Source organism: Phalaenopsis equestris, unplaced genomic scaffold (assembly GCF_001263595.1).
Source record: "Phalaenopsis equestris unplaced genomic scaffold, ASM126359v1 Scaffold000246, whole genome shotgun sequence".
NCBI lineage: Eukaryota > Viridiplantae > Streptophyta > Magnoliopsida > Asparagales > Orchidaceae > Phalaenopsis > Phalaenopsis equestris.
In genome coordinates this window covers 164,062-182,511 of record NW_018164688.1, presented here as the reverse complement: position 1 = coordinate 182,511, position 18,450 = coordinate 164,062, and the positions used below count along the sequence as shown (strand labels likewise).

Here is an 18,450-nt window from a genome sequence, read left to right as displayed (position 1 = left end):
AATTCATATGTATTACATATCTAACACCCAAACTTTAATTTTTACATAAAAACCATGTATTACATATCTAACACCCAAACTTTAATTTTTATATACATATCTAACACCCAAACATTAATTATTGCATAGAAACCGCACAATTCTTATGTATTATATATCTAAACACCCAAATTTCAATTTTCACAAACAAACCACACAATTCTTATATATTACATATCTAACACACAAACATCAATACATTCCACACAACTCTTATGTATTACATATCTAACACCTAAACTTCAATTTTTACATACATTCCACTCAATTCCTATGGATTAATTATTTAACACCCAAACTTCAATTTTTACATACAAACCACGCAATTCTCAATTTTTACATACAAACCACACAATTCTTATGCATTACATATCTAACGCCCAAACTTCAATTTTTTTACTTACGAACCACACAACTATTATATATTACATATCTACAATCTAAAATAGAATGTTTACATACATTCACTCAATTCATATGTATTACATATCTAACACCTAAACTTCTCTTTTTACGTACATTCTACTCAATTCTTATGTATTACATACCAAAAACCTAAACTTCATTTTTTTTCATGAAACCATGAAACCACACAATTCTTAGTTATTACATATCTAACACTTATGCTTCAAGTTTGACATACAAACCGCACAATTATTATGTATTACATATCTACCACCGGAACTATAATTTTTACATATATAAAAACAAACTAAAATTCAGAAAAATAATGAACGTGAAGATCCAAAACAAGTAAGAGAACTTTAAGTAAGGTTGAAGAGGAAGAATACTCGCCGGAGCCTCAAATTTGCAGGTGCAAACTCCCCTAACATATCACACGATAGAGAACAAATTTCTCTTTTTTGTGAGCAAATATTACATGTGGTAACTGCAAGTCCGGATGACTGTTCAAATGGGCCACCTTATGACACACAACGACAGCATCTGGACGTACAGTCAGCCACACGTAATAACATACCTATTAGATCCGAAGAAAGTTTAAACTTGTTTTATTATAAGTTATTATGTTCGAAGCATGAAAATTTTAAACATTTTTTTTTTTTGGGCATAAACTCTCTACTTTCTCTGAAAATCTTAAACAATTTCCCCCATTCAGCATTATCTCATCCGTAAAGACAAAATTAAATAGATTATGCCAGATTGCTCCAAGCCTCAAAAGACAACATTGCACAAGCCGTGCGCCAACCCCTCTCAATTCACTTACACACCAAGCAAACCATTAAATATTCCTTACTTAAATCTCATCTCACTATAATTGTTTAACCAAACAATCAATGTCTTCTAACATTTCGTCTTCTTCTTTATTCTCCTCCCATCCTCATCTAACAACTTGGAGCATGGAAGACTTCAAAAATCAGGCCGCCGGTTGCGCCGTGCTTTCGTGCTGCTGTCCATGTCTTCTGCTTCAGCTTGGAGTCTTCATCTTGTTCAGGTTGCCTCAAAGGCTGGCGGTGAAGGTGAAGAAGTTGGTGGTAGCAAGGAAGATTAAGAAAAGGAAGGTGGAAAAGAATGAGGGGATGGAAGAAGAGGAGATAGATGTTGATGGAGGAGGTGAAGTTGCTGTAGTTAAGGTTGAAGGAGATGAGGAGGTGTGGGAGGTGTTGTTGGGTCATGGAGTTTTCTGGTTTGGAAGCTTTTGGGGGGAGGGTGGATCTATGGAGAATGTTGAGGAGATCCAATTATGTAGGTTGGAGGCCATTGGAGCTATTGTGGGTTGGGCTCGGAGTTTGGAGGAAGGAGAAGGTTGCTACGAGAAGAGATGATGAATTCAGGAGTTTTGCTCTGGTTTTTGGTGAGGGAAAGATGGAGGAACTTGAGGAAACCGGAGGAGGGATTTCTACCTTTGTAAGGGTTGGTGACATGCCCACATCAAGGAAATTTGTTAGCTCCGGTGAACAAGTGGTTTGGAAAGGGGAGATGATCCGGCCGCATCATCATGCATTATGCATGAACAGATCATCACCGATGTTCGAACGTGCGGATATCGGTCGTACGAACACCCAACGTAATAATTTTTCCCTAGAAAGTTAATCTAGTTTGATTTCAATGTGGTTGTACATATGATTGACATCCTTGGATAGATGGTATACATACAATGTATCATGGAAGCAATGATTCAGAATAATGCCAATTAATTTTGGAAAATGTCTATTTACAAATTATTTATGAGAGTGCATGAGAATTGATTTATAATGCATATTTAAGATGATGATGAATCTATGAGAGCTTAGAATATATAAAATTATTTCGATGATAATAAATATATATTTGGAGTTCTAATAATATTACTTGATGTAAATGATTATAAAAACTGTTAAGATATATATGTAAAATTTGGAGTTCTGAATATATAGAAGAAGCTCAATAATGTTTTTCTTCCACTTATTACAAAATGTTAGCTCAAGCTCAAGATTTAAAAGAGATAATTATTTTTAAATTTAAATTTTAATTTTAAAATAAATATAATTTTTAAATATAATGAAGTTATAAAAACTGTTATACAGTCATACTAACTAAAAGATTAAATTGACAAAGGATCTGGCCTATCACTCTAGAATCATTAATTCTACGCCCATCAAAACTTATCTCCCTATGTATTTGCACTCTCCCTTGGATGTGGCATCCCCCATCCAAAGTTTAGTGTGGTACACACTTGTTGGTGAAATCATAGCCCTCTCTGATTTTTATGTTTTGTAATGGATTTTAACATCACAAATGACAAATATGCAAAATTTAAAACCGGTGAAAATACAATCACAAATTCATGAAATAAAAGAAATCTTCAAAACATTCTAACCCTACAAGTGATTACTTCTTATTGCAAGGAGAAAAAAAAAAAAATACTCAGAATTCATGAGGATAACAAAACAAAACATATATATGTATATATTAAAAAGCCAAGTTTACAAAACAATACTTAAACAAAAGTACGACTACTTGTCTCAAAATTTTCCCCAAGTAATTCTGTAATTTTTTCTAACTGAATTTAACTCCACAAGACCACAATCACTCACAATTTCAAAGACTCATCACACTTTCACTATCGTGGTCGCCCACTCCAATGGGTGGTCCAACCTACTTAAAAATGACTCAACACACACACACCTTTTCATTTGGAATTCATCCTATATTTAGAGCTCTGAAAATCACCAAGGGTTGCTTCAGACACATCTTCAAAATTTGTTCAAATTAATTGAATATAAAGGTAACCGCTTCTGGCGCTTAGACAACCAACTGCCGCGCCTAGGCGCTAGCCTTTAGAAAAACCTGACACCTAGGAGTTAGGCCAAATTTTCTCCCATGGCTTCTTTAGCTTTTTTTTGGTTCTTTTTGATACATTTTTGCTCCTTTTGCTCTTAAACTTCATTTCTTGCACCTGCAATAAAAACCACATAAAATATCTTTCATTAAAACACAATATCCTTAAAAATGAACGTAAAATGTACATTTAAAATAGGTAATTTTAAAGTATGTCAATTCCTTCAAACTTAAACGTTACTTGTCCTCGAGTAACCCTTTTACTTTTGTAATCAAATATAATAGCATATGATAGTAGGTTTCACTTAAAGACTTTTATAATTTTGTTCCCTAAATGTTATAGTAAAACTTTTAGAAAAATTTTCAATAACACAGGTTAGAACTAAAACGTAAGGATATTCAGTAATCAAGTTAGGAATTCTGATTTTCCATTCATTTCAAAAATAACTGTAATGTTTCTTTTCTTAGTGTTGGCATCGGCTGACACTTGTATCTGTTGTTTTGTCATTGTTGTCATGTTTTGTTTGCAAGGTGGTTGTATTTTACTATTGGTTATTGTTTTATTATTGTATGCACACCATTGAAACTACTGTATATGATTTCTACTATATTCATTGATCTTCTTTGTTGAAGGAAAGCAATCACCCACTATTTTTGTTTCTTTTAGGAAGCAAGAGTTGCGATATCAATTGTAGTTATTCACTAGATGAAAACCTTAAAAATAGAGAAGAACACCTCCACACTGTCAAAAAGCTTTAGCAAGAATGTTGGCCTTTAAATTAAAATTTATATGGACAATGACCATCCTTCATTTTCTATTTGACCTTTTATTGATCACATAATTGGCATTAAGAATTTTATTAACTTTAGCTTTAATAAGCCGAATCATCAAATTAGCGATTCTTTTTGATATCGGGGTTAACCCAAATTATAATTGAAAAAAACAAATATTACTATTGAAAGTAAATATGTGGTTACAATTAAACACACTTGAAAGGAAAAAAAAAATACAAACTCACTCTAGGGTTTGATCCATGGTTGGTAGAAGTTTGTTAGGTGGTCGGTAAAAGGATGTAGGTGGCTGAAATGGGTTGAGATAGTAAAATGAGGGGTTGAAACGGTGGTGGTGGCAAAGAATCAGTGAATCGACTCAAAATAGCTAGGAACGATTACTTCTGAGCGGCGACAACGAGCGAGAATTATGGAGGTAGCGGCGGAGAAGACGTGGGAATGCGGGACTACCAAAGGAGACTATCCTGAGGCTATGGTCGTGAGGAGGATGGTTGGACGATGAGTAACTGCAGTAAGAATGGCAAAAGTATTATTGTCGGGGTTGTGCAGTGAGGAGGAAGGCTTGACAGTGAAACGAAAGAGATTATTATTGTCGGGGTATTGTCGGGGTTGTGCAGTGACGAGGAAGGCTTGACAGTGAAACGAAAGAGATGCAGGAAGAAGGGGTAATGAATATAATCACCACCTGGAGATCAAGATACAGATACATCACCTGAAATCTTAGGATACAACCCTCAAAAGGAAGAAGACATTTTGATGGTTGTCCTGATACAAAAACACAAAAAAAAAAACTAACCCTAATATATTAAAAAAGCGAATAGATAATAATATGATAACTACGAGTGGCACTATAGGATCGACTGACCTCATGACCTCAAAATTACCTAGATCAACATAAAATAGCCAGGAACAAATGCTTCTGGGCAGCGACAATGAGCGGGAATTATGGAGGCAACGGCGGAGAAGACGTAGGAATGCATGACTGCCAAATGAGACTATCCTGAGATGGTGGTCGTGAGGAGGATGGCTGGACGATGAGGAACTGTAGGAAGAACAGTAAAAATATTATTGTCGGGGTTGTGCAGTGAGGAGGAAGGCTTGACAGTGAAACGAGAGGGATGCAATAAGGGGTAAGGAATATAATCACCACCTGGAGATCAAGATACAACAGATATACCAGCTGGAATCTTAGGATACAACCGTCGAAAGAAAGAAGATATGTCGATGGCTGATACAAAGCACACAAAAAACTAACCTTAATATATTAAAAAAGTGAATAGATAATAATATGATAACTACGAGTAGCCCTATAGGATCAACTGACCTCATGACCACAAAATTACCTAAAACAATTCGCTCTAATCATGAATCAACTCCCACTTCAGTCGAGGGTAATCTCACAGAGATATCCTACGCCAGACACCTAAGGTTGGGGAGCTTCGACCTCATTCATTGAAGCCTTCGTCTACATTGTGAAGTGAGCGAGGTTGTTGTAATCTTTTTGGGTTGAAGAGTACTCAACCGCGACGATATGAGCACCTCAGTCACACTGTCAGTTGCACTATCCCCCAAAACACATGAGAAACTTTTCCCACTTGCAAGCAACGATTCATATCAATCTAGTTTTCTGGGAGCTCACTACTAAAATGAGTTGGGTCTACTTGTCACGTATGTACTGTTAGATACTTTCAAAGTAACAAATATTGGCTCAACCTGATTTGAAGCGAGGGTAGCTTGACTCTCCCCGAATGATGGCGACTATAACAATGAGCTATCAAACAAGATGTCCTGAAGCTCACTTTGTGTCGCCAGCTCTGTATCTGAAGCTGACTCTCCTATCTCGCTATCCTCTATCATCACTAAAACGGATCCTCTCCATATTTCTTGCTAGCATAAGCACGTGTAACCTTAAACTCCACAGAAAGTAGTGTGTAGGTGTTTTTGCACACATCACGTTGAGTCCTACGATCACATTGTCACGGTCTCCCTAGCAAAAAATGGCAGACATCCATGGGAAGCATGTCACACTAAACCTAATCCTGCAACTAGCTCCCAATAGAAAAATCCACGTGACTCCTATTGTCAATGTTGACCCTATTCTCTTTTTTCAACCATGTTAGGGAGTACTTCTGGGCATGTCTCTGAGTCATGAAGCTCAATTTGTCCATCATATGTGTGGACACCATGTTCTTAATGCTCCCTCCATCAAAGATGAAATTGCACATCCTTCCTTTCACAGTGCAACATGTGTAGAATATATTGTGACAAAACTACTATTGCTCCCTCGTATTCTCTGTATGTAGGACCCATCAAACCACAAGAATCTCATCCTCATTCAAGATAAGGCTACTCTTCAACATTTTACTCAACTGCCTCTTTGTCGCTAACTTCCTTTACTGCACCCTGCTCGGTGAAAGACATAACTTGGCTAGTCAGGCAATTTGAAATGATGTGACCAAAATCATGACACCTAAATCATTTTCTGATTGAGACTACAATAGACGTGTTATTCTTTTCAGGCTTTTTCTCACTCAGAGTGGCTTTATCCTGCTCCTTACCAACCTGCTCCACCTTCCTGAGGCATGGTCCTCTTGAGGTCTCCAACTATGGGTTTCTTTCTGACAGGAGGTGGTTATTTGCTCAACTTCTATTGTTCTTGTATTTTAGTGCTAAAATCAGCACGTCCCCAGTGTCCAATAACATTGTAGCTGGACCACATTTTTGTTGGTGGACTTCAAGCCTCTCAAATATTTGGCTATGATGTGCTCCTTTGGCTACTTTAGCTCACTTCAATTTAACCTGCAAAAATTCTACTGCATACTTTTCCCTTGAGAGCTTATGTTGCAAGCAGTGGAGCTTCAAGAATATTTCCTAGCGGAAGTGTTGGGATAGGTACTATCACTGTATCTCCCATTTATTTTTCTCCGAAAAGTGATTTTGTCCCATTATTATATTTATCTATCCTTCAGGTTCTCCAACCATAAATAAGAATTCTTCTTTAGCTTAATGGTGGCAAGCTTCACACTTCAATCATCTAACACCTCCTTGTATTCAAAGATCCGCTTAACATTCTGCATCTACTCGAAGAAATCATCCAGATACATTCTCCCCTTGAAGTCTGATAGATCTACTTTCATTCCCAGATCTCCATATTCTCCAATAGACATATCATCTATGTGTTTTCTAACAGGCACTACACCTTTGCATCCTCTAACAAGCTTCTCATTTCTGTGTCCTCTACCTCATTATGTATTTTCCAATAGTCACTTCAGCTCGAGGTCTTCATTGAAAATGTACCCCAAAATATTGTTGCTTATCTTTTTCTCCACTAGAATCATCCCTACAGAAGACATTTGAATCACCTTCATGGATTTAACTATTATAGTCAACGATGATCTCGCCTTGATAGAGTAGTCATTTTATTCAGTACTTGACAGAGTAGCCATTTTTTCTCCACTAGAATCATCCCTACAGAAGACATTTATGTCACCTTCATAGATTTAACTATTATAGTCGACGATGATCTCGCCCTGATAGAGTGGTCATTTTATGCAGTACTTGATGGAGTAGCCATCATATACCGTTAATGGTAGGTTCATGATCAGATTCTGACTTGTCTCTCCAATGATATGGTTGGGGTTTTAGGTAAAGGAAAGTGGAAGTAGGGTAAAGATAATACTTTTAGGGGTAATATGGTATGCTAGAAATCGAAAGATCGAACTAGAATTAATCTAGCTCTGATAAAGCTTTCAACCAAGCATATCGTAACACTTCATTTTAATAAGTCTAACATCATTCCAACAATATATGAAGATAGATTTCATGCAAACATCATATCATAATTAGACACCCAAATAATTACCAAAACAGATCAAGGAGATGCACAAATCTTGTAAAAAGGTTTGTTTGTTTGGTTTTTTTTTTTTTTTTTGAAGCATTTACGTAAATCCCACCAATCTCCTATGTATTTACATATCCACTACCAAAGCTCTACTTTCCAAAATATTTTATCACATAAAAAAAATCATTATTTTAACTTATTAAAATTTGAAATGCACATTTTCATGCATAAATTAAATGCCTTAACTTAGAAATGGGAATACATGAGTTTTTAGTGGTATGCATGTAAAGTCTTTCCTTTCTACATAGAAAAATCTCACTATATAAAAAACTAAAACCTGATCAGCTTTTCAAAAGCGTGGACAATTATTAACACTTGAAGAGCTAATTCAAAGCTAAGCTTTATTCAAGGAACGATATGAATGAAAGCTCTTTGAAAAATGCCATGACTGAAATAACTGAAACTTCTTAACTAGGACCAAGGGATAAGGTATTCCATTCTACTCATATTTCTACAAAGTTGCAAAGAAATATTACATTCTCAAGTGTTTATCCGCTTCATTGACTCTTACTAAAAATTATAATTTTGTGCTCACTTCATAAAATACATGAGATTAATTGTCCTCAAAAAGAAAGAAAGAAAGAAAAAAAAAAAAAAAACTATTCTTGGGCTAACTTTCTCGGAAAATTATTGCATACGGCGAACGTATCATAGCCATCCCTTTTAATTTTTTTTTTAAATAATAAAAATGAGACCCACTGTCATATAGACTTTGTTTGGATGAGTTTATGGATGATTGTTCCAACTTTCTCACCCAAAAAAAAAAGTGCTAGATATCTAACATCTAAACTTATATTATTTTATCTATGCATGAAAATGTATCTTTCACCTTTTGAAAGTTAAAATTGATATTTTATATGTGATATGAAAGATTCGAGTGGTATAAATATAGAAAATAAAGAAGTTGTTAGATATGCAAATGCATGAGAATTGGGTGTTATGTAAATGCCCCAAAAATTAAATATAAAAGCAATAGCAATAATGGAGAATGAAACAGGATTGGGGGCTGCAAAAGAAATCAAGCATAACGAACCTACAAAATTTGAACTGATGCTGAACAATAATCAGAAAAAAATGAGCTCAGCAAAAGTTAAAAAAACTTCTCCTTGAGCAATGAAAGCAGAAACATTGCAAAGAATTGAAAATGCTTTTTTTTTCTTTTACAACAGAAGCTGCTGCATCTTAAAAAAGGCACCATTTCCTTAGAGCTTACCCTCATGAATTCATGAAAGCCACTACAACATACCAAACAATTATGTACAGCATTATCCAGTACTTCTGAAAAAGAGATGCTTCTTTCTCCCTTTCCTCTTCTCCACAGCCTGAAAGAAAGTAGGTTTTCAGGTTTCAAGTTGCAGATTAATATTAATAAAGAAAGATTTACATAAGTACTACAAAATTCTTTTGTATTTACATATCTAACACGTAAACTTTCATATTTATAATTATAACACTTCGGTGTCACGCATACATGAAAAGGTGTATTTCACCTTTAAAAAGTAAGTAATGGTGGTATATTTGATGTGATGTCAGAAATTTAGATCCTACCAATGCAAATACGGAATGTTTAGGTGTTAGATATGTAATTAAATAAGAATTGTGTGGTATGTATGAAAATGCCCCAAATAAAAAATGAATAAATCCAAAAAACAAAAAAATAATGAAAAGCTCAGTTAACAGAGAAAGCTATTTTGTTAGTGATATGCAAACACAACAAGGCCTCTTCCTATAAAAATCTGAGTTATAAGGAATTAAAACTCTCTAGACAAAAAAATAAATAAATAAATAAATAGTGCTTAGCAAAAACACCCAGAGCTATTTCTCATGAAAGGAGGACGGATCTGAGTAGAAAGAACAATCACATCTAAGATCAAAAACAGATGGAGGAAAATATTTACAACAAAGAAAATTTATGTAAACTTATTGACTTCGGCTCTAGCTCAAATAGAAAATTTATGGAAACTTATTGACTCCGGTTCTAGCAGAAATAACTTGCGTGCCTGCCTCATTACATTGAGAAATTCTAGCATACAATAAAATAAACCAAACTGATCAAATCTAATCTAATTAAATCACATTAAAAACAAATCCAAATCAAATGAATAAGATGTGGAGCACATTGTAAATAAAGGTATTCGAGGAATATTTATTTTAGAAGGACGAACTAAGTGTTGCATACCGTTTTAATGTCAAATTCGTCGCAACCGCCAAGCTTTATTTGGCTATCATTCAGGTAGGTTGTAACCTAATTTTTTGTGTGAGTATATGTATATAGATACTCTAGAGAAATTTGAATAAGATGCGCAAATCTTGCTCTTTAAAGTTGAAATTCACCTACTTAAAGCACGAAAAACACCACTAATGAAGGAAGCGTCTGTTCAACTATTTTTTATATGAGAAAATATTATGAATACTTCTAAGTTCTATTAATGACAGAGACAATAATTACAATGCACTTGGTTCAAGACTCAAGCTTCACATTTTAACATGAATCATACTTCAAATTGTCTCATAGATAGTCCAATGTTTCTTTCAGCCACAGTTTTCAGTTCTAGAGTAACTGATCAAAGTTCTCCATAAATTCCACGCGCCATAAAAAATCTAATAGCTCCTTTGACAAATATATCCTCTGCTATCAGAGTATGAACAAAATATTTAAACTTGCAATAAATTCTCAACTAAAGTTTTCAATTGACAATTTTTTGAAAAACTTAAAAGACAATGTATTTACATATCTATACCTAAACTTTATTATTTACATTTATAAAACCCAATTATTTCATCACATAAAAAATACCACTATTTTAACTTTACAAAGTGAAATATACCTTTTCATGTACAGGTAAGGTGGCATATATATAAAAATTGAAGTTTAGATGCTAGCTATGTAGATACATAAGAAGTGAGTGGTATGCATGTAATTCTTCCAAAAAAAAGAATAATAACAGAGTACACCAATTTATAGGAAACTAAAGGCCATAGATTGAGGGGTGACAAAGGAATAATTTAACCCGGTGTGGAAGAATATCTGCCAACTTTGTTTTGCAAAGTAATGACTAAGTTTGTATTAGCAACCTCGATTGAATAAAATAGAATTTAAACAAACAGCCTACCAGCAATTACTGTAGATCAAAACCTGGAAAATATCAAGTCACCTCGCAGCAATTAATAAATGATCACTCCTCTCTATAAACTCGGCAGCTAGTGGTTGGGCATGGGCATGCCATTGTGTGAATTAGATAGCAGTAGGGAGATAGAATAACCAAAGTCATTAAGGGAAAAAGCATTCAATCCCCTCTTGACTAAGCCATTTCCTCAAGCCTCGGAGCTTCATGCATCCTTATTCCTTAAAAATATCTTTTGCAACAATGTAGGGACTTTTATTTGATGTCTTAAGAACCTGAGCTAACTCGGAGAGAAATTTGACTAGGAGAGATCACCTAGAATTAAGTACCACAAATGTAACCCATGTGTATATCTATACATGTGAGGTCTATCTATACACGTGTATATTTATATATATGTATATATGTATATGTATGTATATATGTATATGTATGTATATATGTAGATATAAGTTGGTATATATATGTATACATATATTAGGTTACATTTTGTTTAGCTATTCTAATGTTATAGGCCAAAGCATAAGAATTGAAGAAAACATGTAATCATAAAGTAATAATTAATTTAAATTTATTATGGGATAACCTTGGTCAAATAAGAAAGCACCTAAGTTAACAATTGTTATTTTTGTGAAACCCTTATTTAGGTGTTGTGTGTTTAATGGAGTATACATTATGTAGGAACTTTGAGTTAGTCTCAACTGGTCTTATGGCTTAGAAATCAACTGAAGTTAAAATATCATATAACACACTCGAGGTAACTATTATTTATTATGGTTAAACATACCGTTTTATTGTTAGTGCCATTATATTTATTATTTGTATTAGACTCTTGAATATTTTTTATGTTTTCAATCAAACAATTTTTTTTATCAATCATACTATTAAGATTACGTTACTCATAATATATGCCAGCAGATTTTATTTTAAAGTTCACATTGAATTGCATTAATAACCTATAATTTAATCTTACTTTATTGTTGTATAGATTCCTATTTATTCAAGTCATTCTTATTGTTGCAGTATTTATTTTTCTTGCACATTATCTCTATTAAATGCAATAGTTTTTATTTCTACAACAGATATATATATATATATATATATATATATATTGTTTTTAAAAAAGAATGACCGGAGCCTATTATATGACCCCCCAACTACTTTCATGTGCCTAATTATTGGAGCACCACCCTCACTACCGGCAAACTGGCTAGAGGAGGATTTGAGCCCGTGACCGGAGGGGACTTACGACCTTCAAAGAGGCTGCTCAAGCAACAGGCCACGACTAGCGACACACACACACACACACAGATCGATAGTGGATAGTGGTTATTTACTGGATTTAATTTGTCAATCATTTGTTATAACTTTTCTCATAACAAGTTTTACGAGAATACTTGATGAACCCTCATCACAAAAGAAAACCATTCAACATTAGTTGTTTCAGTATTTTAAGTATGTATTAATTCTAATTGTATTTATCTTAGTTTTTTATTTTTAGTTTAATCATTTGTCATTTTAGTTTTCATCTCAATTAGTTCCACATTATTACTGGTGTTCTATTAGTTGCTGACTTTTACGAATTGAAATAAAATTATTTTTTCTTGAACTCTCGCAGTTTATATTTTTTGCATATGAAACTTTCTTTTTGAGAATAATACTAAAGTTTTAAATAGTTTCATCGAGTCCCATGTTTTCAGGGTGCACCGCCTTTCAGACTCATGGTATACCAATCATAATGTTTGTAAATTTATTATATAAAAGGATCAATAATCTACCTAAAACACCTCTAAACCAAGATGGTGGAAGCTTTGAAATCCCGCCCGCAAACTAGCCTGCAAGATGAAGCTTGCGAACGAAATTGTTGTGAGAATCTTAAGGCTGTGAATTGCATGTGGAAATGTGACGTACTAATCTGCTGGAGACATGAGCTTTCAGCTATAAACAAAATGAATTAAGCCAATATACAGGCCTAATCTTTTAATCCCAACAACGTCCCTTCTCAAAGATTGCCTCGTAAAAGGCTGTTTTCGCAGCAGTCCATCATATCATCCTGAGAAATTACTTATGTTTTCCATTATCAAACATATAAAACATATCCTAAATGCGGATAAAATCATATCATTCGAGTTATACATCAAAACAAGTTCAGAAAGTTATATAATAATTTATTTGAGACCAAATCCACAATTATTCTATAAGGGCAGCCAATATTAGTACCAGATAATTCTTAAATACTTGGAAAGTAATATAAAGAATAAGCATAAATCCGCAAGTTAAAATGGAAAAGAAGAAATAGTACAAAATAATTACAAGGAACCCAAAGACAAATAATGCAATTTGATATAAAATATAAAAATATATATATTAAAAAAAATTAGTAAAATATATTGCGAACAGTTTGAAGTAATACCATCTTTTTGAACAATCTCATGGTTAGCACAACTGTGTCTCTTAACCTAACAAATAAAAAAACAAATAAATGAACCAGCAAAATTTATTGCTTAACATAAAGTTAAACATAGAATGGAAATACTATCAAAACAGAAAGTTCATATCATGTAATAGAAAATATTGCTTTCTATATATCATGAGAAAGCACAATTTTAAACAGAAAAAACATTCTTCCAATATAAATAACAGAAAGTATTAAGTAGTTACCAGCTGTCTCTGGCCCTCAAAAGATATTCAGCACCATTAGAACATTGGATTGAAAATTCTGTTACATGTCCGCAGGGAATAGTTATCTGCACAAAGAAGACTACAAGCTGTTTCCATATGTGGATTAAAAAGACACTACGTGCCTATGAAATTTTGCAGTAAGAGAATACTCACAATTGTCAACCGTCGGGGGAAAAAAAATCTAAAAGCCCAAAAGTAGCGCACAACTTCTGATGTATATAATTAAAATAAGTGGTTCTATATTTTACGTCGGGCATTTATTCAACCATGTACAATAACTACAAATGTACAATTATAGTGTATCAAAGACTAGTTTCGCCTGTTTCAAACTTATAGAAGGCTATTTCCAAACTTGGACCAAAATAATTATCAAAATCATTTTCATCATCATTAGCCTTCTCCAAATTATTCATGGCAATTTAAAAAGTGAACAAAAAACTCTTCTGCGTCCTGAGGAAGAAAAGAGCACAAACCTTTCAAAATTGGTAGTGAAAGAATACTCTCAATTGCTAGACATAAAATAAATAAATAAATAAAATAAAATAATAAAATAAAAGCCTAATAGTTGAGCACAAAAGTTTCCTTAAATTATTTTGTAGCTTACATTCGCTTGTGGACGAGAACCAAGTACAATGACTTCATAAAAGTAAATAAATTTATAAATAGAGGGGGGCAAATAATAGTTCAGATGATGAATTCCCTTGTTTTAAGCATTTACAAGGCCATTTCCAAACTTTGCATCAAATCCATTAGCAGTACCATTAATCATCATCATATTTTTCATAACCATCATCACTATCATCATCAATATCATCACTATCATCATCAATAACATTATATAAACTATTTGGTTCAGGCTTTATAACCCTTCTCCATTTATTACAATTGAGTCCTAAAAGTGCCATTTATCACATTGAGTCCTAAAAGTGATGCCAACTTTACTTTATACAAAACTTTTGTCACAATTTCAAACCATGTCCCATCCATTCTATATCTTTTTGCTCCGACTCATTCAACAATTATTACAATGTCCAACTTAATGGATGCACTTTCCTCTGTTAAACATATGCAAACTATCTAAGCCGTTTCTTTTAAAATTTAGCAGCTATATATATGCTCTTCAATATGATCATTTCACTCTCTTATCATTTCTGCTATTAAACATAGCTCATTTGGTTAAATTGCTCAGCTGAAAAACGTCATACTCGAGACACTTAACTTAGTGATTGTTTTATTTCCCAATTCCTTAATCATAGAACATTGCTCATCTTATCACATTTTCAAAAGTTTACATTTACACTATGTAGGCTCCAAAAATTCCCATCGGGCTCTTCTAAGATGATTTTTAATATGAGTTAAATTTTAAAAGACAAATTAGATTTTAGACAAAATATCATCCGATAGATTTTGCCTTCATTTTGCAAAGGCTTTATGACTTGGTTCTCATAAGGGCAAGCCTCTGTGGTTAATTCTCCCTTCCAATAAAAAGAGAATTTTTTATTAAGATTACTTGCGTCTAGCTGCTAAGTACTCCACAGATAGTAACAACTTATCTGCTAAGTACTGCTAAAATTATCACAACTAGCATAAAGCGGATAAATGGAGGAATGATGATGAACCCGATCAAGCTATCATGATTTCATTGTCCTGAGTTATTGTACGCTCTAGTCTAGTTAAAGGAAATGATTAACCTAATGTAATTGAAGAATTATTATCAAAAGCCATCTATTGCACTATTTAAAGGAGATTTGTATTCATGGGATGAATATTTATCGAAGAGAATAATTTCAACTCAACCTTAGCTAACATAGAGTTTCAAGTCCTACTAAGTGATATAAAGATTTGAGTCCTATCAAGTGCATTTTATGATTGAACGTCCAGGTGATTTGGGCCAATGGAAAACTTACGAATTTAATTTTGACTGCTAAATAAAGGAGATTTCAAGGAGACTTAAAGGAGATTTGTATTCATGGGATGAATATTTATCGAAGAGAATAATTTCAGCTCAACCTTAGCCAACATAGAGTTTCAAGTCCTAGCATTTTATGATTGAACGTCCAGGTGATTTGGGCCAATGGAAAACTTACGAATTTAATTTTGCGTCTAGCTGCTAAGTACTGCTAAAATTATCACAACTAGCATAAAGCGGATAAATGGAGGAATGATGATGAACCCGATCAAGCTATCATGATTTCATTGTCCTGAGTTATTGTACGCTCTAGTCTACTTAAAGGAAATGATTAACCTAATGTAATTGAAGAATATTTATCGAAGAGAATTATTTCATGTAATTGAGAATGAAATCAAGTCCTAATGTAATTGAGAATTATTTCAACTCAACCTTAGCCAACATAGAGTTTCAAGTCCTACTAAGTGATATAAAGATTTGAGTCCTATCAAGCGTATTTTATGATTGAACGTCCAGGTGATTTGGGCCATTGGAAAACTTACGAATTTAATTTTGACTCTAATTTAATGATACTATAGTGCGATGAACTACACGATCAAAGGGCCTTATTATAATCATGCAATGTTATTTAGTTTATTAATAATCTAGTTAAAGATAATGACCTTCAGTTGTACGATAAGCTTTTCTAATTACGTAATTCTTATATAGGTAAGTTTGGATAATTTTATATTCTTTATATATAGTGTTAAATTTATCAAAATAACATAACAAAGTTTAATCATGTTAATTAAAGTAATAAGTTTATATTTTTATATTTTATTAAGCATACTTAAAAGTTTCATCTAACTTAATTTCAAAATAACTTAGTGAAATATAAACATTCTTATATAAAATACTTTATAATTGCTTAAGTGTTAATTAATATATTTCAAAATTGAAAAGAAATAAAAAAAGTTAAGTGTTGCCTTAAAAAGAGAAGCATAAAACAAGTCAAGTATTGCTAAGGTGAGAATGCTTAGGTGGATGAGTGCCTTCACACTTAAGAGGCAAAATCTAAAATAAATCTATCCGTGAAAGGTTTGGTATAGCTCAAGTGAAAGGCAAGATTAGAAAGAGTCGTCTTAGATTGTTTGGTCACATTAAACGTCGACAATCTTATGATCCAGTTAAAAGACTAAATGTTTTAGATCTGATTTATGTTTAGAAAGACAAAAGTAGACCTAGAAAGACTTGGGCATATTGTATGAAAAATGATCTTAATCTAAATGAAAATATGACACTCAACAGGATACAATGGAGAAAAGGGATTGATGTTGCCGACCAAAATATGACACTCAACAGGATACAATGGAGAAAAAGGATTGATGTTGCTGACCTCCCTTAGTGTGATAAAAAACTTGTTGCTGCTGTTGTTGATAAAAAATACAAAAAAGTAGCATTTTTACAAAATTCATTCCATTGGATTTACTAAATTTATTCCATTGGATTTACTGAATTTATTAGAAGAGATTGGATAGGTTACATAATATATTTTAATTAAAATTGATTTATTGTGATTTTTTAAAAAATTAGCAGTTTTTATTAAAAGTTCCTGGCTATTAGATATAAATTAGGAGGGTTTTGGCTAGTTATTGGAGCCTCTTGCACTAGTTAATTTATAATTATTTCGAGCACCTCTAAAGTAGATTATATACATATGGCCATATTTTGACAGACTATAAATATAAGATGTTATGGAGAATTGAAGTTGGGATGAACAGCTTTAAAAAATTTATTACACTTTCTCTCTCTGAAATTCTCTTCAAAGCAACAAGATTTTTGAGAAAAAGATTCAAGAGCAAATCCAAAGCTTGAGCTTATACAAAGTTATATCATTTGCAAACATTTCTTAAGTTATTAGATGCAACAGTAGATTTTATAAGGTTGCTCTTAAAATTTTTTAAGTTCTTATTTTCTTTGCAATATTATTACTAAATGAAATAGTTAAATTTAAATTTTCTTTTATATTTTTTTTACAAAGTCCTAGAAAACCTTAATTGCAAAATATAATATTGTGTATAGTAATTTTTTGGATTAATCAAGCTCGCAAGAAAAGAGCATGGGTTGTAAGGGCTATCTTTGCCTTGGAAAAAGAAAAGTAAACATTTTGTAGTAAGATTACAACAACAACAACAACAAAGCCTTAATCCCACTACGTGGGGTAGGCTACATGAATCTTTTTTCTCCATTGCGTCCTATTTAGTGTCATATTTTCATTTAGTTCTAGTAAATTAAGATCATTTTTAATACAATAAGCCCAAGTCTTCCTAGGTCTACCTCTGCCTTTCTTAACACAAGTCGAAACTAAAACATCTACTCTCCTAATCGGATCATCAGATGGTCGACGTTTAATGTGACCAAACCATCTCAGACGACTTTCTCTAATTTTGTCTGTCACAGGAGCTACACCAACCCTATCACGAATATATTCATTCCGCATTTTGTCTCTAAGTGTAAAGCCACTCATCCACCTAATCATTCTCATCTCGGCAACACTTAACTTATTATTATGCTTCTCTTTTAAAGGCCAACATTCAACGCCATAGAGCATTGCAGGTCTCACCACCACCTTATAAAATTTTCTTTTCAGTTTAAGCGGTACTTTTCTATCACACAAATGACCCAAAACATTCCTCCACTTCAACCAACTTGAATTCTACTGTTAACATCCCCATCTATATCAC

The 18,450-nt window shown here is 33.1% G+C and overlaps 2 protein-coding genes across 8 annotated transcripts in view; one reads left to right on the top strand and one right to left on the bottom strand.

Moving 5' to 3' along the window:
- Positions 1–1,209: 1,209 nt before the first annotated feature.
- LOC110024102 lies at positions 1,210–1,854 on the top strand. Its single transcript, XM_020723861.1, has one exon. It carries the CDS (start codon positions 1,335–1,337, stop codon positions 1,821–1,823), a length of 489 nt encoding a protein of 162 aa, XP_020579520.1. The 5' UTR covers positions 1,210–1,334; the 3' UTR covers positions 1,824–1,854.
- A 1,131-nt stretch (positions 1,855–2,985) lies between these two features.
- LOC110024098 overlaps positions 2,986–18,450 on the bottom strand; it is a 93,976-nt gene continuing 78,511 nt past the window's right edge. For 2 of the 7 annotated variants that reach the window (XM_020723846.1, XM_020723855.1), the window contains exon 20: positions 13,832–13,883. Coding sequence is in view for 4 of the 7 variants with exons in the window: in XM_020723847.1 (XP_020579506.1) it covers positions 9,277–9,333; positions 13,550–13,595; positions 13,798–13,883 (189 nt within the window). In the remaining 3 variants the exon portion in view is untranslated. Of the gene's footprint in view, positions 3,437–9,017; positions 9,334–13,549; positions 13,596–13,797; positions 13,884–18,450 lie in introns of those variants that run through there. The other 5 variants (XM_020723847.1, XM_020723849.1, XM_020723853.1 and 2 more) reach the window with 5 other exon arrangements.